This window comes from Bipolaris oryzae (genome assembly GCF_000523455.1).
Source record: "Bipolaris oryzae ATCC 44560 unplaced genomic scaffold scaffold_179, whole genome shotgun sequence".
NCBI lineage: Eukaryota > Fungi > Ascomycota > Dothideomycetes > Pleosporales > Pleosporaceae > Bipolaris > Bipolaris oryzae.
Window position 1 is genome coordinate 27928 of NW_006911455.1, and position 24427 is coordinate 52354.

At 48.4% G+C, this 24427-nt stretch overlaps 9 protein-coding genes across 9 annotated transcripts; 7 read left to right on the plus strand and 2 right to left on the minus strand.

Annotated features, from left to right (window-relative positions):
• Window positions 1–638: 638 nt before the first annotated feature.
• Window positions 639–2245, plus strand: COCMIDRAFT_105827 (uncharacterized protein; the record flags this gene model as incomplete). The annotated part of the gene is made up of 5 exons (XM_007693743.1): window positions 639–675; window positions 731–744; window positions 803–1298; window positions 1347–2086; window positions 2141–2245. The coding sequence occupies 5 exons, from the start codon at window positions 639–641 to the stop codon at window positions 2243–2245; spliced, it is 1392 nt and encodes a 463-aa protein (XP_007691933.1).
• A 720-nt stretch (window positions 2246–2965) lies between these two features.
• Window positions 2966–3115, plus strand: COCMIDRAFT_105853 (uncharacterized protein; the record flags this gene model as incomplete). Its single annotated transcript, XM_007693744.1, has 1 exon — window positions 2966–3115. A coding segment is annotated over one exon (150 nt), but the record flags the coding sequence as incomplete, so codon positions are not given.
• A 1817-nt stretch (window positions 3116–4932) lies between these two features.
• COCMIDRAFT_105881 (uncharacterized protein) lies at window positions 4933–6671 on the plus strand (the record flags this gene model as incomplete). The annotated part of the gene is made up of 2 exons (XM_007693745.1): window positions 4933–6292; window positions 6361–6671. 2 exons carry the CDS (start codon window positions 4933–4935, stop codon window positions 6669–6671), a joined length of 1671 nt encoding a protein of 556 aa, XP_007691935.1.
• A 180-nt stretch (window positions 6672–6851) lies between these two features.
• On the minus strand, window positions 6852–8396 carry COCMIDRAFT_8755 (uncharacterized protein; the record flags this gene model as incomplete). The annotated part of the gene is made up of 3 exons (XM_007693732.1): window positions 6852–7085; window positions 7136–8003; window positions 8053–8396. The coding sequence occupies 3 exons, from the start codon at window positions 8394–8396 to the stop codon at window positions 6852–6854; spliced, it is 1446 nt and encodes a 481-aa protein (XP_007691922.1).
• A 494-nt stretch (window positions 8397–8890) lies between these two features.
• Window positions 8891–10375, plus strand: COCMIDRAFT_8756 (uncharacterized protein; the record flags this gene model as incomplete). The annotated part of the gene is made up of 4 exons (XM_007693733.1): window positions 8891–9070; window positions 9144–10016; window positions 10078–10171; window positions 10224–10375. The coding sequence occupies 4 exons, from the start codon at window positions 8891–8893 to the stop codon at window positions 10373–10375; spliced, it is 1299 nt and encodes a 432-aa protein (XP_007691923.1).
• Window positions 10376–10491: 116 nt separating this feature from the next.
• On the minus strand, window positions 10492–11481 carry COCMIDRAFT_105873 (uncharacterized protein; the record flags this gene model as incomplete). The annotated part of the gene is made up of 2 exons (XM_007693746.1): window positions 10492–10665; window positions 11047–11481. The coding sequence occupies 2 exons, from the start codon at window positions 11479–11481 to the stop codon at window positions 10492–10494; spliced, it is 609 nt and encodes a 202-aa protein (XP_007691936.1).
• Window positions 11482–12195: 714 nt separating this feature from the next.
• On the plus strand, window positions 12196–14353 carry COCMIDRAFT_40298 (uncharacterized protein; the record flags this gene model as incomplete). Its single annotated transcript, XM_007693737.1, has 4 exons — window positions 12196–12336; window positions 12386–12563; window positions 12613–12723; window positions 12783–14353. 4 exons carry the CDS (start codon window positions 12196–12198, stop codon window positions 14351–14353), a joined length of 2001 nt encoding a protein of 666 aa, XP_007691927.1.
• Window positions 14354–14754: 401 nt separating this feature from the next.
• On the plus strand, window positions 14755–15345 carry COCMIDRAFT_105826 (uncharacterized protein; the record flags this gene model as incomplete). The annotated part of the gene is made up of 1 exon (XM_007693747.1): window positions 14755–15345. One exon carries the CDS (start codon window positions 14755–14757, stop codon window positions 15343–15345), a length of 591 nt encoding a protein of 196 aa, XP_007691937.1.
• A 1398-nt stretch (window positions 15346–16743) lies between these two features.
• Window positions 16744–21825, plus strand: COCMIDRAFT_105847 (uncharacterized protein; the record flags this gene model as incomplete). Its single annotated transcript, XM_007693748.1, has 8 exons — window positions 16744–16866; window positions 16919–16959; window positions 17009–17968; window positions 18089–18341; window positions 18388–19164; window positions 19211–19717; window positions 19772–20067; window positions 20121–21825. The coding sequence occupies 8 exons, from the start codon at window positions 16744–16746 to the stop codon at window positions 21823–21825; spliced, it is 4662 nt and encodes a 1553-aa protein (XP_007691938.1).
• Between the last annotated feature and the right edge of the window lie 2602 nt (window positions 21826–24427).

Here is a 24427-nt window from a genome sequence, read left to right on the forward strand (position 1 = left end):
TCTAACATGAAATATTCTTGAGCATTTACGAGTTAACTATAAGTTCCGGAACTAATTACGTGCAGCCACTGACCATCACTACCAAACGGCCCATCGTCACCATTAAACGCCCACCAGCGGGACGACCCCTTACCTTACATCCCATACCTACAAAATCTTATTTCCCAAAAGTGTAAGTAAAGTGCTGACATATCTCTCTCCATGCCCGCCTAAACGCGACGCATATGTCACGCCCTTCATACCTTACCCCACTAGTACTTATACTTCCATGCCACATTCCAAATTCCGTGTCAAAAGGGCGCACATGCAAATACCTTCGAGTATCGATGCACAGGATTCCAAAATGCGTTTCCCCCAGACCGCGGGCCGAATATCTTGTCGCCCTTCCAAGACTCTTTCCGACGTTACTTGCCGGCTTAGCAAAAGGCGCGGTGTGATTGGTCCGGTGCAGACCATCAAGGTACCATGTAGTCCTTGGTACGATAGTGAACAACAGATTTGCCAAGGGATGGTTGGTGGGGGAGAGGGGGGTTTTTTTTTCTCTTCTGATGAAGGAAAAGCTGGGTTGAGGGATTTGTTGCATGTTTCTTTGTCGCTATTACAGGCGGGTTGGGTATACACGGCTGGACGCTACTACGATGTCGGACTTGGAGAAACGTTTGGTTTGGAAGCTTGGTATGTACCTAGTACTTTGGTATCGTCTACGTATAGAATCTAACGAACTGGACAGATTGCTTTATTTTGGTTAGATTCATTGTTGAAACTTAGTTTGACTGGGTGGAGAGCTGATATCTGCAACCAGGTGTATTGTTGTGCTGCGTATTTCTTCAATTATCTGGATCGATCGGCGTTCTCCAATGCGTATGTATCTGGCCTCAAGGAGTCACTGAGCCTGGAGGGCAATCAGTACAGCATCTTGCTGTCCATGTTCACGGCTGGTAGTTGTACCGGTCAGATACCTCACGCTCTCATCATCCAAAAGGTTGCGCCTCGGTTTTGGCTGCCCTTTACACTGATAGTATGGTCCGGCTTGACCATGTGTTCAGCCGCATGCAAGACGTACACCCAACTTTGCGTTGTCCGCTTTTGGCAGGGCTTCTTCGAAGCAAGTCTTTATAGCGGTACGATTTATATCCTGGGATCCTGGTATAAGCCGTTGGAGATTGCCAAAAGAACTGCCATCTTCACGGCGGTTGGACAGATAGGCAGTATGTTTGCCGGTGTCATGATGACGGCGATGAATCAGAGTCTGAATGGACGAACCTCTCTTGCAGGGTGGCAGTGGGTCTTTATCATCAGTACGTATGTTCCAGCACATAGTCAATGTCGACACTAACGCCCTTAAGATGGTGCTATGGGAATCCCCTTTGGCATCTTTGGTCTGTTGTTCTTTCCCAACCTGCCTGAGTCTCCCAACACCCCGTATCTTAGCAAGGAGGAAATACAACTGGCACTGAATCGTCTGCCACCCAAAAGAGATTGGGGTCACGATATCAGCCTCAAGTCACTGGCCAAGCGACTTCTTGCGAAACCAGACATTTACATACTATCCATGTACTCTATGATAGGATGCGCCCTCGAAGCCATTGTTCTCCAGGGCCTGTTCTTACTCTGGATGAAAGCCAACATCGCGCAGTTTCCCTCGTATGCGAAGACTACTTATCCTCTGGGCGTCCAAGCCGTCTCTATAGTCTCAAACATTGGAGCTGGCTACATCATAGACATGACTAACCGCCGTATACCCATGGTCATCCTAGCCGGAGTCTTGCAGCTGCTTGTTGCAATCCTCCTGCTGGTCCCCAATCTCTCCACCGCTGGTGTGTTGTTCGCGTTCTACCTGGCTGGCACCTCGTACATTGCGAATCCAGTCATGTATGGATGGGCGAGTGTCATTTGCCAGCGGAACGGTGATGACGCCTCGAGATCAATCATACTTTACATCATGAGTATGGTGCAATCCATTCTGTACACCTTTTGGGGCATTGCCTTCTATCCTGCGACAGACGCACCGTATTGGAAGAAGGGTTACATCACAATGATTGTAGTGGTATTCGCTTTCTTCGGTTCAACATCAGCTGTGCAATGGGTGCGTATAATAATACTATGAAACGTGATGGCTGCAAACTGACCGCAAACACAGTTGGATCGAAGGTCAAAAATCACGGCAAGCAGCGAGGAAGAAGTCGTTTACATTGAGAGCGAAACAGCTGATGATCGGAACAAGAAGGATCGAGGTCTTGCATAAAAGATAGGGGTGGGAGCACGCTTTTGTGAAGATACAGATTCGATGCTGGCCTTCGTATTCGGTGCGATTTTCCGCTAAGCTTGGGTCAAGTGATCAAATATCGAATCGAATCGAATCCTATAATCCGGGGGATATACTCATACCCGCGATACTCCCTTTTGCATGGTCAGAAGGTGGTCCTGTGCGGTCTGCGCCGAGCCGTTGTACGGGTTCGTGTCTTCGAGAATGCGGCACCTCTGCCGAAATCAGTCCCGCCATTCGGTTCTTCATACATACCGTACGATTTGCTGCCCTTTCAATGCAGAATGAGCCCAGAGCATGGATGCGCCTTTGCTTGTAGTTGGCAGCAAGAATTTGTGTGTATAGCCAGGAGTAGCCCCGAATCACATCACACACAAAAAGCAGTCAATCACGCTGAGGCGAGTAGGGTGAAGTGGGAAGGAGTGCAGGTTGGGCACAATCGCCTGGGTTTCGAGTACGAGAAGGGAAAGTTTCATAACAGCTCAGGTGTTTGAGCGGAGCTATATGGCGGAAACTTAAGGGACAGGTATTGTGTAGAAAAGGACGTGCACAGGCTGTTCCCCAAGACAAGCGAAGTCGAGTCAAGTCCTGCCATGGCCAAGATGGAATTCGACTTATTGAAGCTTGGGCCGACTCATTTTGCAAGCTTCTCTCCGACCACACAGACATGGTATTCATGTCCGATGTCAATGCAGAGATGCAACGTTGGACACAGGTCGGATAGAAGCCGTGGCGAACACCGCATTCGATGTTTCTTTGATGGTGATGGGCACCGTAGCACTGTGCCAACCACGGTGTACTGGCTATAGTAGTCGACATATGGAAGCCTTGGTACGACCATTTGTTTGAGACGGAGGCGTTGTTTTATGCCCGTCCAGCAATGGCAGGCGAGAAGGAAAGAAAAGAACGCGCGCCACGTACGGTCTCTGGGTCAGGTGTTTCGGGAGGTGAAGCTGTTGATGCGTAGGATACATTGGATATGGAATTGATCGATGCAGATGTGACGACTGGAGTAGGGCAGGCATGGCGGTAGGCGGCGACAGCTGAGGAGGATCGGCAACGGCCTTGCAAGTTTCCGGTATCGCAGAACGTGGGGCAGAGGACTGGATTAGTACCGGAAGGGGTCACAAACAACCGTTGACTTGGCACACGTATCCGCTGAACGTCGCGAGGGTGTTGTGGAGATTGAATTCGGGCCTACAGTTGTTAGTACTTAGCTAAGGCTTCATGAAATGATAACACACTTCCCCGCTGCATTGCCTGCTGCGTATACATACATACTACACTGGTCCAACTCCCCTGGTGCCAGGATGAAGCTGCTCGTCAAATATGTAGCACCGTATAATCTTAGAATCCAACAAGGTGATTAGTGCTGCCAAATGCCCCTGAACGCCACCAATTTCCTAGTCGCCATTTGTCGACTGTTCGACTAGGAGAACAGGCCCCTTCAGGCGTTGTTACAACGGTGGCTAGTGGGCATCCCAGCCTCGCCGTCACCTCCTCCACCATCACGGTCCAGACGGTGCACCATGGACTTGCCTACGCGCCTCACCTTCAACCTTCCCAGCGACCGATTTTTCTCAGCCTCAATCTCTTTGATTTTTCTCACTAATCCCTTCAGCCTCGCTTACGCCTTGGCAGCGACATCCATCCAGCCGTGTTCATGGGATGCCTTGATCTCTAGGGCGTGAAACGCCAAATGTGCGCACTACATTCTCTAGCCAGCTTCATTATGCCATCCGGTGAAGGGGACAATAGCTGCTCGCTCACGGTCGCGTTCGCCCACAGTTCCCACTGGCCGTGACGGTTTCTCAAGCGAGAGGTCGTTCCACCGGATTTGCCCCGTCACGTTTCAGATGCTCATTGTGCCATGCTGCTCGAACACTACGAGTCTCGGATGCGGGCCCCAGACTCATCCCGCTCCTTTACAGTCTCCTCATTTGCGAGTAATGACCTATGATTGCAGCCACAGAGTGGGGCTATACCGACTGCAAATATCATCCACCCTCGTCTACGTTGGACCAGGGAAAAGTAGTGTACAGCGCCTGATGCCTGCATACGACCCGCACAGCCAATAACATTAGCCATATCACTCTTCTCCCATGCGGAAACCTATCCCCGTGGCGCTCTGACAGCATACACTACTTTGCCTAATCGACAAGCACCCGCTACGGTGCCAGGCAAGAAATGTTTATGGGGCCGGAACAAGCACTGCAGCAAATCAGAGCAGAGCAAAACGCTTTAGTATGCATGTTTCGCCTCGAAAAACTGGATTACATGGTACATCAGGCCTACACCCGGTCCGTTTTCGCGACAAGCGTCGAACCTGCTAGCCATGGGTTCGCACATAGCAAGGAGAAAGTGGCGGGCTACCTGCTTGTCGCCTACTAGTAAGGAATGAGGATGAAGCTCAATATATCAAGCCAATTTGGCAATAGTGGCCCTCTTTTGTCGATAAGAGCTGGACTCTGAGTCTGTCAATCCTTCTGTATGCATGCAGTGGCGCAGGCTTCGCCCACATATTACTACGCTCTGCTGATTCAAGTTATTCTCATCACAGCAAGCGCCCTTCGTCGTCGTCTTCTTCTTCTTATCCGTTGTGTCGTCTGCTTCTTCCCGGGTTTCCGTTTCTTTCGATATACTTTCTTCTACCAGATTTACCAACCATGGCCCACACAGCTTCTCCATATGTGCTTGCTCCTCGGCTACCCGATCCTTCAGTCCGCGTCAACCTTGACGACTACGCCGCTACCGCTAAGGCACACGCTACGTCGAGAAAATACATGCACGACCTGTTTCCAGGCCAGAATAAGCCGTTGCCTCTCCCAAAAGATACCAAAACGCAGAACCGACCCGTTCACGCAAAGCCATCCCACAGTTCGCGCCAGCGACGTGTCCTGGAAGAGCGGCTCGCCCCAATTAGAGCTTCAGAGGACTCTATCGACCGACGATCACTAGAATGCCTAATTATGCTGGATGAATCACCGGTCCGCGGACCTCAGAGGACGATGATGACTTCGAATCCTGTTCCAGCACCTCTCAACGTCACCAAGCGTACTCCTTCTCTTAGGCGTAAAAACAGCACAACACAGCCACAGATTGAGCGGACACGCTCAGTGAAAGCTCCCAGCCACACCAACGTGACAAGGCGCTCGTTACTCCAGCTTCCCCAAGGCCTACTGGGGCATATCCTAGCTTATGTTTTTGCCGAAGAACGGGCTGTATCGATTACACCTTATCAGTCGCGGGTTACGCCGCAGCGCTACCGACATCGCCATGGTCCCAATGCTGTGGATATCCGATCCGTCATGATGCACCCTGCTCTTAGTGTGTGCCAGCAGATGCGTGCAATGGGACTAAATATTCTGTACCGCGATAGCTTGTTTCTCATCGACTTGTGCGATGCTCGCAGTGCTTTCCATACACACGAAAAGGACGCGGGCGGCAAGCATTGGGATTGCTGGACAAATGGGAAACCTCCTCACATGGTCCAATCCGTACTCACAAACGCATGCAACCTGCGCTTCCAGCTGCCCGTCTCCGGCATGGAAACAGGACCGTTGCTCGGAGCTGTAAAGCGGAAAAAGGACAACCACGAGGACGGATGCGTTATCGTGGAGTCTCTCCGCAGCATCGCAACGCTGATAACCGGTCTACCAACGGCTCAGCAAACAGCACGGCCACGGTCGTCAAGCCCAGTCGCACCAAAAGCGTTGCGGCGCAAGCTTAGCATTCGCGGGCTGAAGCGCCACGACTCGCTGGAATTCGTGTGCCGAGGAGATAACGCGCTCCAATCTCCGCCGCCGAGGGAGCCGCTCAGTACGCTCGAAGTCGTCCTCGTGAAACCGGGAGCCACGGCCGAAGTGCACCCCCAGACGCTCGAGATGATTGCAATCTGCAGCAGCATCCCCGTCTGGGACAATCTCGAATACCACCTCGAGCTTGGGGGCGTGCGCAAGCTGTGGGCCAAGCGCACAATGGGAAAGTGGCTAGGCTGTGAACCGGATGCGGGTAAATTGGTGCTTGGTATGTTTTGGAAACACGACTCGTGTTTTTTTTCTCTTGCCTTTCGATCTTTTGCTAACTCGGGTTAGATCTTCAAGCTCTAGGCTATCCGCGCCCCATGACCGAGTTGTCGCCGCAGAATTCAGCCAGGGTAGAAATGTTTCAGAGGCACAGATTGAGACCGACGCAGGACTCCATCGATGGCCTCACGCATAGGTATCTGCAGGCGCCCTCGAAAAGTAGTCGGAATCAAAGAGCACCCAAAGAGGGTACCATGGCGCGGAAAATGAGAGAAATGGAGAGCCTTTCCAAGATGTCGCTGCTGAGAGGGGCCAAGCAACCGCCGACAGTGGAAGAGATTCAACGGGTTGCATCGGATATTCGGCGAGGAACGTACTAAATGTCAATATCATCGGTGTATATCCCTTGCCTATAATACTCGTGTTGCCAAGTACCATGTCTGGAAGTAGTGGAATGCTTCGTGATGTACCTCTGCCCATTTCCCTCTATCCAACTATTGTCTATCATGTATCCAAAGTCATTCTTGTGTAATCTAGGCGCTCTGGGTTGCCGCTCTCTATTATAATTTACCATCTGAAAACTGCACGACAGCCCACTTGCCACTCCATGCCCACTTCCGTGCTCCGCTGTCTCCTCCACCACCCTCCATAGCTCTGAGTCGCTCGTCTTTACCTTCTGACAATCCAACCACCACGTCAGCTTTGCACGTACGGAGCGCAAGCACACGGAGTCCTGAGCCGGGGCCCATAGGTCCAATGGCCTCGGTGAAAGGTGTTGTAACGGGCCAGGCAGCCTATCAAAATATTTAGCAGAGTCAATGCATAAAGTGCTGCCCACACTCACATCAGCAGTCAGCTTCCGGTAATTCAAATCTCCCTTGAAGATGACCAGCTCGCTCTCCTTGAGGTCTTGGTAAAGCTCCGGTTCTGTCTTGGGAAGCCGCCAGTAGCTTCCAGCTGCAGTCCAGAAGTCGTTGGGTCGCAGCATTAACTGGCCCTCGGCATGCATGGTACTCCAGTGCTGGAACAAAAATTTCAGGTTGGAGCTTTCGGTTTGTGAGAGAGGTACAACCTCCTTTCCATTGTGCTTCTCATCGTCGGATAGCGATTCGTAGAAGGTATGTGGGTCGGCCAGTGCGGACAGAAGGGCACTAAAGTCGGCCGGCAATACATCTGAGACGAACCAGGGAATGGATTTGGGATGGAAAACAACATTTGTGGCGAGGCCAGAGGCGATGAGGTAACCGGCCAGGATCAGGTCGACGAAAAGTTCAAAGCCGGCATTATCGAGGACGATGTCAACACGCCTATCTCTCTTATCCCCCTTTTGTGCGGCAGATAGCACCTTGAAGGCCTTATCCAGGTCGTTGACCAAGATGTTCTTCTCTGAGTTCTTGCGCGCCTCGGAGCCTTGCAGCTTTTGAATGTCTTCGTAAGATAGATTCGTTAAGAGCGAAAGATCCGTTGCGTTGCCCCAGAGACAGATCTCACACATCTCAGTGAAGAGAAGCTTTTCGGCGGCCTCAAGCTGCTCCTGGGTGTGTGCGCCGCTAATAGTCTTTTTCTGCTCCAGCTCGGTGACAATGTCCTTGTAGCGCGCGGCGAGTTCGAGAACGGCAGGACGGGAGGACTTGAAAGTAGCCATTTTCTGGCGAGCGAAGATGTCATATGAGCGCCATTTGTCACTCTGTTTGAAGATGCTCGATATGCGTCTTGCTAGGGCGATTAGCTTCGACCACGAAAGACGGAGACGGCACTTACCGGTACAAATAGCACTCGGCATAAAGCCAGGGCACATTGTGCCATTTGGGATTGCCTCTGGTGGCTAGTTCCTCATTGTATGCCTTGACGTCAGGTTCGCCATCATCGGGGATAGGCGTCAGCTCGCGGTCGTGTTGCAGTTCGTACTTGAGCTTGGCTAGTTCGGAAACAATGTGTTTGCCCTGACTGATGGCTGCCTCATCCTTGGTGCTGTGCAACGAGCGATGAACGTCATCAATGCCTTGTGTTATGATGATGGGCCATCGCGAGCGCGCTGATGTGTGGGCAAACGACGTGGCGTCGCTGGTGCTGTATTGCGTGGCGGGGAATGTGTCACACTCCATGGTGGTAGTGCACTTGAGCTACCGTTCCGGTCCCTAATAGATAGGGGAAAGAGAGAGAAGAGTTTTTATAGTTGATTGTACCAAACGTTGAATTGTTAACATGGCGGGGCCCACCATCCTCTCACTACAAATAACTTATTTGGCGGGGTCCTGGATTTCGGAATTGCCTGGACGGGCTTAGCGCCATCATCCGCATCTCGTATGGCTTCCGCGTCTCATCGCATACAGAGCAGCTCCTTACAGACAGTTTTCCCACGAAGGTGCTGAATGGCAAACCATACCGTCTCTAATCGAGTATCGGCCCGTGGATTACATGCAAAAGGTTCATAGGTAAGTATACAGCGGTGCTAGACCTTAGTCTTTACAGCGATCAATGCATGACCTGGCAACCACAACATCCACCCAAGCGCGACTTTTACTCATTGTTCTCTTGTCGATAACAGCATCAAGATAAACTAGTAAAGAACCCTTCCACATTGTTAGTTCTTTCATCCATGGGGGTTGAGTATACATCCTCGAGGCACCAGAGCCCCAGGCTGTCTCCAGGCGATGCCGATGACGCAGGGATTGAGAACGTGCAGAGTGAAGATCTTGTGCCGCCAGACGGTGGCTATGGCTGGGTCTGCGTCGCTGCATGCTTTACAATCAATTGTTTTACTTGGGGTGCCGTCTCAGTGAGTACACAGCGAGTGCCAAAGTCCCATACTCTCCTCCCAAGGGACACAAGTAGCTCATGCAAGTTTCCAGGCATATGGCATCTATTTGTCTCACTATCTTGCGGAAGACCTGTTCCCTGAAGCAACGACCTGGGACTATGCCTTTATCGGGGGGTTTAATTTTGCCATAGCCATGGTCGTTGCACCCGCTGTGACAGTTTTGTGCCGCAAGTTCGGAATTCATGTCGTCATGTGCTGCGGTCTGCTATTTCAGCTTGCGGGCTTCATCTCGGCTTCCTTTTCGCATCGCATTTGGCAGCTGCACATCTCTCAAGGCGTCCTGATTGGGTGTGGGATTGGCTTTCTTTACATCCCCTGCCTCCCAGTCCTCTCCCAATGGTTTGAGAAAAGGCGAAGTCTCGCAAATGGCATCAGCGCGGCAGGTTCTGGCGTCGGCGGGGCAGCATTCGCATGGGGGTCAGAAGCTATCATTCAGCGATTTGGCATTGCCTGGGCACTGCGCATCACAGGTATACTCGCGTTCACGGCAAACACCACGGCAATCATTTTCATCCGTGATCGGAACAAGGCCATTCGGCCGTCTCAACTAGGCTTTGATACAAGGTTGTTGAGGCGTGGTGATGTGCTCTTGCTGCTCGCTTGGGCCTTCATCAGCATGCTGGGTTATATTGTCCTGCTTTTCTCTCTATCTGACTTTGCGTTGTCCATTGGACTGTCGCGATCTCAAGCTACTGATATGATTGGCCTGCTAAATATGGGCACTGCCATCGGACGGCCAATCATAGGCATTCTCAGTGATCGATGGAGTCGTATAGACACGGCTGGAGCGTTGACACTCTTGTGTGGATTGGCATGTTTTGCCTTTTGGCTACCTTCGACATCATACGGACTAACTGTTTTCTTTGTCATATTATGCGGGGCTATAGTGGGCGTTTTCTGGATGGTAAGTTGGTCTCTCATTTCATGACAGTTTTGGAGCAGCACCATAGTGACACCGGGTGTAGACGATTGGCCCGTTGTGCGTCGAAGTCGCAGGGATCAAAGACCTGCAGTCTCTATTATCTCTGTCTTGGGCGGCTGTCATTATCCCCTCCATAGGTATGTGCATCCAGCCAGCCCTTGTAAAGCTTCAGTGCATGACGCCTTACAGTGTCTGAGGGCATTGCGCTCAAGCTCAGGCGCCCCAGCTCTTCGCGCGAATATTTATATGTTCAAGTCTTCGCTGGTCTTGCTTACATAGTCGCTAGCGCACTTATGTTGCAGCTGCGCAGGGTGAAGCGCCGCCAAGCTCGCAGTTGCTGAGCTGCGTACGTCACCACGATGACTCCAACACAAAAGCCGAAATTTGGCACAGGCACTGATGTCTAATCTAACAAGTGCACTTTGCCCAATACTGGAGTCGAGATTCAACAAGTCGTTTATCGTTCATCCATTAGCTCTAGCACACGAGTATTCTTGACATTACACTCCTCATCTCCGACGCAGCCCAGGCTAGCTCTGATTCGACTGCGATCTCCATCACCACGCATCTCAGCGATAATGGTAGCAGCCGTTTCGCATGATATCAACAGTCCGGTATCGAGTGGCGTCTCCTTGGGCACAATAGGGGTCGGGGCGCAGAAACAGCTAGCGGTATTGGGACATTCTGCATCCTCTTGTAGTATGGAAAACGTAGACGTGGTGTTTTCATGACTAGTGCTGTCTACCGGCTTACAACGCGCTGAAGCTGGCGACGCATGAATAGTGGCAGGTATCGGTCGCTGGGTGGACTGAGACTCAGGGCGTGGTTGTGCTTGAGGCTGAACTGTCGACGGCGCTAGTGGCCTAATCGAGGTTTGCGCAGGAGACTGTGTAGGGGGCTGCATGCACAGGGGCATCGTCTTGGGAACCACGGGTTGGGGTGATATTGGAGTCATTGGAAGCCCCGATGGTACAGGTGGCACATGGACTGCATGGATGGGAGCAGTGGTGACAGTGGTGGGAGTAGTAGTAGTAGTGTTGTTGTTGTTGTTGTTGTTGTTGTTGTTGTTGAAGGAGCGCAGATATGCTTCTACTTCATTGTGCGTTACACCACGGCTGGCGAGGAGACCTCTTAACAGTGAGTTCTCTTCGGCGACCTTGCGTGCGGCGCGCTGCATCTCCTGCGTGGCGGTGACGCCCTTGATTTCATATTCTTGCACTCGACGGCGCAAGTCCTGGATAAGCTCCTTGCGCTGGTTGCGCGAACGCCTTTGATTCTCGCGGATGCGGATTGACGATGGTGTGTCGCTACCCTGTCCGCTGCTTAGCCACGAGCTGACTGCCAACACGAGGTTGCCTTCACAATTCGCTGGGAACCCACCTTCTTGGACATAGTTGGAGGTTGGTGAACGGGCGAGTGGCAAGACGGAGCACTTGGAGGCGTGCATGGGCAGGTGCAGATGCACACAGACGCGTAGGGTTCGGCGCTAAACCGAATCCAGTAGTCGCAGCAGGATGGCCCTTTGTCCATATGCCAACCACATCTTCTGCTTGCTACTACATATGTACTATCGATCTACACACATACCCCGTGGTTTGCCACTTGGAATACATGTGAGGCACATGTATACATCTTCGTCTGTCTCCGGTGCTGTCGCTCTTATTATCACCTCCGTTCTCCGTCCCCCCACCAGACTCGGCAACTGTCCCGCCATATTGCCGGCATCAGACCTCAACACCTTCCACATTGGCTATAACACCCCACCCCCCTCCCCCCTCCATGCATACACTGTGTGCACTCCACTCTTCCCGTCTTAGATCATCACACAAGCCGCCGTTACGCAGTAGACAAGTGACGAAAAGCCTTCTTGGCAGGCTCGGCTTTGCGGGTCCTTGATATTCCCCGCTCCCATTGTCTCGCTACGAGGCATTGCGACGTCACAAAGGCACAAAGTGTACTATCTGCACCCGGCAGTGCTGCAATAGGACATGCACTATGGTCTGACCAGGAAGCTCCCTTATCATTCACCGGGTACTAGCAGATGGCATCCCCCTGCCACTGAGGCTGCTATAAGAAACTCCATCCCGCTCTTGTCTACGGCTAGTGCGCTCCGTAAGCCTTTCTTATAGCTTGGTTTCTCCCTTCAGATATCATCGCCATCATGGTTCTATGTAGTCTCCCATTGCTGGGAGTGACTCTTCTTCTCACTGCTCTTGTCTATGCCCAGTTTCCTCCCACGCCACGAGACGTGAAAGTCGTCGAATCACAGCTTGAAGAAGGTGTTCGAATCTCATACAAAGAGGCACGTGATTTCTTAATCAGTCTATTGGCCATATTCTCATCGTATCCAGACCAAGCTGTGCGAAACCACGGAAGGCGTCCGAAGCTTCTCCGGCTATGTCCATCTTCCCGCCGGAGCACTTGCCGATCTGGGTGTCCAGGATCAGACATATGAGATTAACACGTACTTCTGGTTCTTTGAATCTAGAAAGGACCCCAAAAATGCACCCTTGTCAGTTTGGATGAATGGTAGGCATTTCGCTGAGACATATATGCAGCTCCATCTGACCTTGATCAGGTGGACCTGGATCTAGCTCCATGCTTGGGCTTTTGCGCGAGAATGGCCCGTGCTTTGTTCACCCCGATTCAAACAGCACTTATATCAACGAGTGGTCATGGAACAACGAAGGTTGAAAGGCCCAGACTAAGCTCAAATCACGCCTCATGACAAATGCTGACCCAAGTTAGTGAATATGCTGTACCTCGACCAACCCGTACAGGTCGGTCTTAGCTATGACAGCTTAGTGAACATTACCACCAACCTGGACACGGGCGAGCTAAAGGTTGTTGATTTTCAGAACACCCCAATCCCTGCTCAAAACAATAGCTTCTATGTCGGTACTTACCCCAGTCAAAACTCCAATCTCACCACACGAGGCACCGAAAATTCTGCACGTGCGCTTTGGAACTTTGCCCAAGTCTGGTTTCAAGAGTTTCCTGAACACAAGCCCAACGATGACAGAATATCAATTTCGACCGAATCTTATGGAGGTCGCTACGGGCCCGCTTTTGCGGCCTACTTCCAGGAACAAAACGAAAAGATTGAAAACGGAACTTGGAATGAAGCTGGAGAGACGCACATTCTACATCTTGACACACTTTTAATCATCAACGGCTGTATTGATCGATATGTACAATGGCCGGGTTACCCTGTCATGGCATACAATAATACATACGGTATCCAAGCCGTGAATGAAAGCCGCCATCAGGAGGTGCTCGACAATTTGTACCGCCAAGGAGGCTGCTTGGAGCAGATCGAAGAGTGCCGGAACCTCAGCCTCGTATATGATCCCACTAATCAAGGTTTTAATGCCACGGTTAACAAGGCATGTGAGGCTGCGGAGACCTTCTGTTCCGAGAACATACGGGACCCCTACTTTGATACCGATTTGAACTACTACGATATATCTGCGCCCGGTGCAGCATCATATCCTCCGCCCTGGTACGAAGGCTTTCTCAACCAACCCCATGTACAACAGGACCTCGGGATACCGCTCAACTGGACCCAGTCAAACCCGGCAGTGTCTAAATCATTTCGTAGTATAGGCGATTACCCACGTCCAAACTGGAAGGAGGACTTGGCCTACTTGCTTGAGGAGGGAATCAAAGTCACACTAGTTTACGGCGACCGCGACTATGCATGTAACTGGTATGGGGGAGAACTCCTCTCTCTTGCTATACCGTACCAGAATGCCACTTCCTTTGCCAAAGCGGGTTATGCGCCCGTAGTGGTGAATGATACATATATTGGTGGCCAGGTACGCCAGTACGGTAACCTCTCATTTACACGCGTTTACGAAGCTGGTCACGAAGTTCCAGCCTACCAGCCGGAGACTGCATATAGAATATTCATGCGCTCCCTGTTCAATCGAGACATCAGCACGGGTAATGTCTCGACTGCTAACAACGCCAGCTACGCAACAGAAGGGCCAATGGATGTGTCCAACATCACCAATATACCGATCATCGATCCAGGAGCCCAGTGCTATGTCTTGGATCCTGACCAGTGTACCAAGGAGCAGTGGGAGTCTGTGATGAACGGCACTGCCCTTGTTCACAACTGGATAGTTGTGGATGCTAACACGAGCCATCTGTTCCCAGACTTGATACCTAATGGTACGACAGGGAACGGAACGATTCCGTCGACCACAAACAGCTCCATGCCTATCTACACGGGAGCTGCGCCCAGTGGTTTCTTTTTGAGTACTTTCAATAAGGCTTTGTTTGCAGCAGGCATTGGGTGTCTCTTGATCATGTAAGGTCTGTCCCATAATCGAAAGTACGATGAATAGTGCAGTTTCCAAGCGCACGAAGTCTTCAAATGAACAATGATGTCCATAAGACATGCCTCTGGTGCATAGGCTATCGGCTGGAAATAATGGTTTGAAAGCGGCCATAATTTGTGTTGGGCCACCTATGAGCTAGTGATTAGAATAGGAACACTAGTGCATCACGATTTGATCTGTTTTGGAGCTACGCGGGCTTCTCTTTACTTTTTCTACTTTCCACTTCTATGCCACCCATTGCGGAGTTTGAGGTTGACATGACGTCATGACTTGTGCTTCCTGAGACTAAAGCCTCCTTCTGGGAACATTACCTGTACGCTGGCATGCCATCTCAAGCACATCAATCATACGTCTTCAACAAGCAAATCATCAAAATGGCGAGAAACACGTATTCCGCATTCCAGAAACACCTGTTGTTCTTCTCAACCCCCACTACCCCACCTAGACTTACGTTCAAGTCAGCCCTGCGGGCAGGCGTGTCCCTCGGATTGGACTTTCCCGTAGCAGTTCTGCTGAGTGTGTCTCTAAGAATTCTCTATGCGCCATTTCCCTTCTTCTGGTCTCCTATCATCGTCGACAGAATTCCGGCTTCGTCTCACCGCACTCAACTGGAAAATGCTACGCTTCCACAGGGAAAGACTAATTACACATGCTCTGAGCTTCTGTCTCTTTTGCAACGTAGCGGAAACGGGGGGCGTAAAAAAGCATGGTTTTCGCACAAGATAGACCAAGGTCATATTGTGGGATTTTGGACGATGGCAGCAAACACACGGTCGCATACTGTTAGCAAGGAGGATGTTGAACGGTTTCAGCAAGGCAACTGGGAAGACGCTGTAGTTGAGAGACGGAGAGGGCGTCATGATGTATTGCCACTATGGAGAGGTGGACCTATCTGGACAGGTGGCCATAGCTGGGCCGTCCGTAGGATACTTAAAATCAGGGTCTATGAAACTAAAGAACTTTAGTCTTCAATAGACGTGGTGAAAGGATGTAGATAGTGCTGGGCAACGAGATTTTCTAATATATGATACTAGTACTGTTATGAAGCCTTCTCAATACCCTACTTGGTATTGGCTGGTTCTGGAATGGTTTCATGGATGTTGTAGTGCAGCATTTCAACTATGCGAGATAAGATGGAGTTTGACAGCAATGACTTTCGCTATATTCTTTAAGGCGTTCGATCATAAGCTTGTAACGCTACATCTCGCGACTCCTGTTCTTGACAGTGTATCTGGAAAGTAACTACCAGGGCTCGTACATGGAGTTGACTACAACAGCTTCTTGCAAGCTTTCCACAAATAGGCGTTGGGGTACATGTGGCCAGTTGATGCGCCTGGACACAAGGTGCCGGGTACAGTAGTCGAAGCTAGAAGATTGGTCGAGCTCGGGAAAGCATTCAAGGAGCAACATTGCGGCTTTTGTTTTAACGGCCAAAACGGTGACAAGTGGTAATCCCCATTTGACGTAGCTGTTGAATCAATTTATCTCAAACACGCAACAAGACGGAGAATTCTTTGGCCAAGTCGAGCCCAAGCCATAGTTGCTTGTTTAGGAATAAAGGAGCCTGTAGCATGCTCCGCGTGCATTGGCCACGTTTGGAGCTTCTTTCGCTGTACCATTGTCGCAAGTCGTAAGTAAAAGCCGCAACTGGTTGGATGTGCGTATTAGTACTCCATAAAGTTGCTCACAGGATTGCCGGTATGAATGCTTTAGGGTACTCGCTTCCAGAGCTACAGAGAGCGATGGAGCTGCGTGATGTAGCTGCCCGTGACCTAACAGCACCTTGATAATATGTATGCCTCAGGCAGTTTCAAGAAGTACGAGGGGTGATGGACTGCAGACTGGCGACGCTTACGTAACGGGGGACAGCCCCTTTCTTGGATCCCCACATCACACTAAGTGCAAACACCATACGTCGCGCAATCTACGTCCAAGACGTAACGCATGTACGCCGTCGTGCTCGTACGCCACTCTGCGCCCAAAGTCAGGTAGTCCACAACGACCAAACGTCAAAACCGCGTTTTGTTCCAGCCAAGCCGCTCACTCTTTCATCAAGCTGTTTTGCGCCATGGCAAAGCGTCTCGTTTCGGCTAAAACACGTCAGCTCAGCGATGGCGTCCTATAGACTGGTAGCATAAGTCAATGCTACTAGGCGCCTCCTTTACTACATGTGCTCTGTAGTAGATTAGGTTCTGCAGCTGTATCCTCAAGTGCAATACATTCCTTTCCTTCTCGTTTCTGCTGTCTTTGTCACGGGTGGTTTTTTTTTCAATTGTTCTTTCTTCATTAACGGGCAGGTCTCCCAACAGCATTTCTTTTAATTACCCATGTCTTTGAGGTCAGAGCAATGTCCAGTCTCTGGTATGGCTGGTGGCCATTGCCCAGCAGAGTCAGCTGCTCCTAGCAAGAACGGAAGTCGGATGGGTCCCCGAGGATGTACATTCTCTGGATATGCCGCACCTGGAGATGTGCATGCTGCGTTTGGAGTAATTGCAGATCCCGCACACTTGGTAATGCCGTTGCTGATGATAATAATAGATACCGCAACATGCCAACGTTGAAGAGTTCCTTCGACAAAGGTAGGCATACCATCAATCCAAGCTAGGATGATTATGTTGACCAGTCTAGGGAACGTAAGGCGATCAACGAGCTGATCTATTCCAATGTGCCTTCAATGGCCGAGATCAAAGAAATTCAAAATGCCAAAGGCGTCAAGAGTCTTGACACCCTCAACATGGATGAACGAGATCTACTGGCAATTGCCCTTGGTGCACCCGCTCGTCAAGTCATACTACGAGCGGAAGAAGTCGGCTCTGCGACAGGCTGGCGAGACGGATACTTAAGCACCGAGTATGGCTTCCAACCACCAGACACAAGCGAGGCTCCTGGCGCCCTGCGCAACTCTCCAGGACGAGTATGGATGGATCTGTGCACAAGAATGCCTGGCTGCGTTGCTCGTGGCCGAGTACGCGAATCAATCGCAGCATTGCCTATCATCCAAGGAACGGCAGACACCATCCCAGACAAGGCTCTCTGGGCAGCTCTTGTTGCTCTTGGTATGCTTTGCTCTATCTACCGGTACGAAGAACGACATGATGGCAATGAGGGCATCAACGTAGCTGCGAAGCCTTTCAAGTTGAAGGGCGTTCCTATATGCGACGATCTTGGCGACGAGGTCCAAGGCATCCCTCGCAGCATCGGCCTTCCATATGTTCAGATTTCTATTAGGATGGGTCGGTCCATTCCTCACCTTACCTTTTTCGACCAGTCATCTTTCAATGTCGACTACGTCGACCCACTTTCGAAATATCCTTATGTCGGTCGCTTCGACAACATCAAGTTGCGATGGGGTATGTTCGGTGATAGTGCTGAGAATGCGTTTCTCAAAGGTTGTGCCGATACGTCGGCGAGCTTTCAGCATGGTCCTGATGCCATTGCGGCGTGCCAAGAACACGTTATGAACCGCAACAACGAGGGGCTCCTTCGTGAACTCATTCGCTTGAAGGAGATCTTGGAACGAATGCCCACAGCCTTCAATACCATATCGCCAAACGATAGGTCTGGTGAGAACTATGTGTCTCCTACCGAGTGGGTACGTTGGGCTAAATTCTCGGCGCCTCTGTCCAAGCGATGCCCAGCTACTTCCGGCCTGCAATTTCCTCCGTAAGTCAACCGATCCATGTAAAAGTTCTTTACTAACACATTCAGGTACCTGGTTATGGATGCCTTCCTTGGTCGCAAAAAATATAACTCATTCCTTGGTGCTGAGGGTGTGCATCTTCGAGCCTGGCTACCATCGAACCTCCGTGCTTTCATTGCTTCCATCGAGTATCATTATCAGATACCAGAATATGTGAAGGCATCTGGAGACCCCAGATTGATGGGCGTGCTCGATGGTGTGGTGGAGGCATACACTGGTGAGCGAGGCTTCATGGGTGCCCATCGGTACAAAGTGTTTGGTGTAAGTATGTTCTAACCAGTATCCTGATCCAACTGACATCGAGAAGCTACTCGAGTGCGCCGGCAAGTCTGGTCGAACTGAGACAAATGGTGCTTCTGGAGCCGCTGACGCTATGAGACCCTGGGAAAAAACGCATGCAGAATTTTCCGAGGCTATGAAAGAACGTCTGGAGCCGTTCCGTGGACAGCGCGATATTGAACCACACGAGATGCGTGGCACGTTCGAAGAATGCAGATACCGAGGCAGAATCCTAAGCAGGAACTTTGTCGACTCGGACCCCAAGCGCTCCATCGCGATGGTCACTTTAGACATCCAGGACACCGGCATCACCTTTCAGCCTGGCGACCGACTTGCTATCATGCCAATGAATAGCTGGACTGAGTGTGCGAAGGTTGCAGCTGCGCTAGGCCTTGATACCATGCTTTCAGATCCTGTCAGCCTGGACCGTATATGGACACGATATGCTGCTCATATGGGCGCCATCTCGCATACAGACAAGCCTCAGCTCACTGTTATTGACATCCTACGCAAGGGCCATCTTGCGCCGATAACCAAGAAGCTTGCCACAAAGCTGCATACCCTACTACGAGCGTCATCGCATGTCGTGTTGCAGGTCCTAGCCACAGACGAATGGCCTGTACGAGCCTCACTCGGTGACTTACTTCAAGAAGCTGTGAAAGACACTTCACCACGCATCTGGGACCAAGCATTCGACCTTTCTGGCGATCTGGCCTGGCTGACAGATCTCATCTCTGTCGAGGTACCACGCACTTATAGTATTTCCAACTACTCTGACGAACTTCTCCCCAGTACTGTAGACTTGGTATGTATTGCTCCCTTGAGATGGTGTCCGAAACTGACGTATGTAGACAATATCTCGTTCAGAGTACGACCTCTGCCCCCTGTTTGCGGGCGCTGAAAAACATGTGCGAAACGGCGTTAGCAGTGGTTTCCTAAACCCGCCAGTGGCCGAAGAGATGGACGTACTCGACGACGAGGAGATATTGATCGGCGTATCGAGGCCTTTCTCGTTTCAGCTGCCACATGACGATACCTCACCCGTTGCGCTGTTTGCAGGTGGTAGCGGCATCGCACCTTTCCGCAGTTTTTGGCAAGCTCGTTGCGGCCAAGCATGGGGTAAAACTGTCTTGTATCTCGGTGTACAGTCCCGGCAAAAGTTCTGTTACGAATCTGAGCTTCGTCAGTATGTCAACGAGGGACTGATGGAAGTGCATACAGCATTTTCGCGCGACACAAACGGCTTGGTGTACGATCCCGTTTCTAGAGATCTTGTGGAAAAGGAAATGCCGTCACGGTACATCGACGGACTTATTGTGGAGCAAGGGCAGTCTGTATGCGATCTTGTTATGTCAAAGGTAAGTACTACACCCCTGATCCCTGGAGTCTTTGTTAATGTGGTTTGATCACAGAAGCAAGGTGGCATTGGTGGCTACCTTTACGTATGCGGTTCAGTCGGAGTGTTTGATTCGGTGATGTCTGGCATTCGCCAAGCACTCTACAATCATCGATCGCCCACTATGGAAACTGTAGAGACCATACTGAACACTGCATTTGCGGAGCGACGCTTTATGCTCGACGTCTTTATGACCCCAAGACCTCTGCCTTGCAACCAGCCTACGATTTCGCTTTCTCAGCTAGCTGTTCACACCGGTCATGTGAAAGGTTCGCGTGTATGGATCGGAGTGCATGGTAAAGTGTATGATGTGTAAGTATACTGTCCGCTCACCCAATGGCTCACACATGCTAAGACCATCGCAGCACCGACTTTTGCACAATGCACCCGGGCGGTACCAATATCATCAAATCCAACGGTGGTGTAGACTGTACCAAGTCTTTCGATCTGCTGGCCCACACCAACAATCCCGAGGTCTCGTCCCTCTTGACCAAGTACTACATTGGAGAACTGACTCCGAAACCCGCTTTTCAATCCGAGGAGATTGGCATGCTTTACGATCTATGGAAGGGTTATCTTCGCGTCGCGACTGAACAAGTAGTCGCAGCGAGCTTTGAGGTTGGTATGATCACGGAGTCATCGCTCGTATGGTTTCAAGGTGACCTCTTCAACATGGGAGGCGTACGCAGGTTCTACCACTACCAGTCTCGCCTGCTGGAGGGTGGTTTTTCCACTCTCTTTGGAGCGAAACTGCAAGAACTCTACCTCAAGATCTCGTTCACTCTCGCCAATGTTTCTTCTGCCAACACCAAGTTGTCTGACGTCCTTGGTGTGATCGCTCGTGCCAAAAGCTCGCATGATGCTGTCACGGCGTCGAACGAAATTTCTCAAATCGGACAATTCACATGCGACAGTGAATCTGCTCGTCATCATGAGAAAGGTATCATCGCATATGCGCAGCGGTCTGTCCGATACGACATGGAATTTCTCGAAGCTATCAGGGAAGAAGCCTGTACTGGCATGGATGCTTTTGACAGTATTATGGAGCTTGATGCTTCATCTAGTTCTGAACGTGTCACTGCACTTTCCACGTTTCTTATGCAAGTACTCGAAAGGATGGCAAATCGTCTCGAAGGCTTCTATGCCAAGCTCGCCCGTCACTCCGTCTTTCAACCCGAGATGGAGAGAAACCCGGCTCGTGCTCGATGGAACATTCTGAAACGAAAGGTTTGGGACGGATCCTTTTTCATTCTAGCACGCGAAGCATCCATTCAACCAACTATTAGATATCCCACCGAAGGTGTCGATTTCGACCGTGTAGTATCGCAGATTGAGATGAGTCTGAGCAGATCTTCACCGATGACGCCACGGATCATGGGGCTCAACGAGCAGCATGCCGCTCGTGCAATGAGCACTGCAAGCGGTACCCCTGCGTACGAAGTGCACACGCAAAGCAACGCTCTCAAGGCGATGTCGACTTTCATCGATACCAACAAAAAGGCCATTCGGCGTCTGAGTAAACTACCACAGGCTATCGATCTACAGCAATTGATGCAAGCATACGGATCGCTGCCACAGGGAAATCATGCTCTACCAACACCACCATCAAGTCGATCGCCCTCGATGTCGTCGTCAACAAGATTTTCAATGGGACGCCGAAGATCCAGGACGGTCAACGACATGCCTCAGCTGTTGCAACGTCGTACCACCGGTATATCCGACTCGACACGCTCCAATGCTGGTGCATCAGCTCACCCATCACCAACTGCCGCCATGTCAGCATTAATGACCAAGATGAACACTCGCACGAAATCCATAACCTCACCAGTCCACCGAAGTCCCGATCATAATGATCATGATCGCGCGCGGTCAGTGCAGGCGTTGTCTCTGCCGCGGTCGGATAGAATGGTTGGTGTAGGAAATGCAGGGTCAGACTATGGAGGTGGTAGTCGTATGGATAGCCCGCATATGCGCTCGAAGAGTACAACTAGTAATCTTAGGGCGTTTCGGCTACAAGCAAGTACTATGGCTGGGGGCATGAACCGGAGAAGCGATATGGGGCGCAACTGAATAGACTTTATGCTTCTGTAACTATTTAAAGATATCCAATTCAATTCTGTTTTAAAAACACTAACATCTCTATATGCTCTCGAAGTACGTAAGATTGAGGGAAGTACATGAGAACGTTGAAATGGTAGCTTGTGATCAGTAATAACAAAGCTTTGGCCTGGATTGTAAGTAGCAAAGACTATCCTAGCGGTGCATAATGTCAACGTAGAGACTAATTAGCGGTGTTGGAACTGTAAATCGCTATCGTGAGTATCTCCCCTGAAACCTCATTTCGCAGGTTGCAATACTGTATGGTTCTGCGTGATAACAGAGCTGAGCTGCTCTAGAGTACACCTTTCGTTCCTTCAATGTGGCCTCGTCGCATTATGTTTACTTTCAATATACGAACAACTTTTTTCGTGTCTTATCACTATCTAATCGAGATACCATGCTCTACAGACTACCTATAGTAGGAACAATTAGCAAAGCGCCTTTTATTAACCTACCCTTTTTATTCACTCCTGCCTGGGATACTAAAAAGCTCTAAAGATGTTAAAGACACTAAAGGTTATACTTCTATCTAAGCCTACCTAAAATCTTAGCTTAAGCTTATAAGGTAGACTAGGTACATGTCTATTAGATAATAACTAAAACTACTAATTCTAATTTCGAATAAGTGCGGTCTTATAGGCGGACGCTGTAACGGGCTGAACGCCCTTTGGTTGAGATCCTCGATGGAATCTCGGTTGACTCGAGGTACCAGATAAGGCCACGCCTTATTAGTCTGATAGTTACTTAGGTAACTACTTATAGATAGATAGCTACATAGCTTAGAAGCTTAGCTCTCTATTAAATATAACCTCTTATATACTAAGTAACTACTTCTTAGAGCGTAGCCCCTTATATTATATATTCAATTCTAATTAGATATAAGCTCTAGATAGACTATCTTCTAATTAAGTTTAAGGATATATTATTAGCGTGCGCTAGTAATATAGAGTTAGTACTATAGTAGATATAAAAGATCTTTAGCGTAGTATATAGATAAACTATTATAAGATAGTATACCTAAGAGTAGATCTTTATAGAAAGATTAGCTATAAGAGATAGTAAGTAAATTAGTTACTTAGAATCTATTAGAAGATCTATTAAATCTTGAAAGAATAAGCTATACATATAGTTATTATAAAGAAGCTATCTAAAGGCTATTTAGATCTTAAGAGTAGATAGCTAGAAATAAATACTATAATAAGAAGTTTTATTAATTCTTAATTAGCTAAGATATAGACTATATAATTACTCTCTATTAGAGAGGGATATTATATAAATATAATAGTAAGACGTGTGGCTTTCTAAAGACGCGACATAAAATAGTAACTAAACGCTATTTAGATTCTAGCTAGTAATAAGGATAGCTAATAAAAAGCTTTATTTATTCTTATTAATAAGGAGTAGACTATAGTCAAGAACTACGTATAATAATTAAAGAGTAATTAAAAGATCTATATAATAGTAGATATAAAAAGAGGTATTATAACTTCTTTTTTAGATATAATAATAGAGAAAAATACTCTAAATTTAAATATTAAAGAGCTATTAGCTTACGCTATAGCTAAAAGCTAGATAGAAGTACTAAATAAAGAAATTCTATAAGAAATTATATAGATACTAAAAGAGAAGAATTAAAAGAAAGTAGTAATTAGTCTAATAATGAAAGCTATTATTAAAAGGTTACTAGTAATAAGAGAGAGAGATTTACTAAAGTAAGAAAGCTTACTAAGAAATAATTAGAATATTTTATCCTATATGATAGAGTAGAAAATATAGCTTTTTAGCCTAATAGTTAGTTATTTAGAGATACTTAAGTAGATCTAAGCTAAAGAATATTTAGAACTCTCTCTAGAAGCTAATATACCCCTACTACTACTAATAATAATTACTAAGCTAGTAGTCTATAAGAATAAATTTCTAAACTCTAAATATTTTAAAAGTACATATAAGAACTACTTAGGCTAAAAATTTAAGTTTAAAGAGAAATTAGAGTTTAATAGTAGAATTTTTCTAATAGAGAACTTGAAGATCTAATATATACTTAGCTAAATAAAAAGTAAGAAAAACTAGATTCTTCTTTTATAAATATTTAAGAAGAAAAAGTAGATAACTATAGAGCTATAGAAGTATATAGTGTAGCACGATATATAATTAAGCTTAAAAGATTAGAGTGGCGACCTATAATTAAGTAGAAGTAAGCTAAATTTTAATTAGTATAAAGAATTAATTAGAGAACATATATATCTATCTATAAAAGAAAAATATAATATATACTATAAACTAGGTATATAATACTATACTATATTTTTCTCTTCAGCTTTTATTACTTAGTTCTATTAAGCGCTATAGAACTATTACTAAACTTTTAAGAAAGTATCTCTTTTTACTTCTTATCTTAATTTAGAATTAAATAGATATTATTTTTTATAATTTATTATTATAGTATAAATTTATATTAATAGTTACTATAAGAGGTCTTTATTTACTATTATTATATATGATTCTCTTTTCCTACTCTTAGTACTAAACTACTATTTGTAAGTTTAATAACTTAATTTATATATTATCTTAT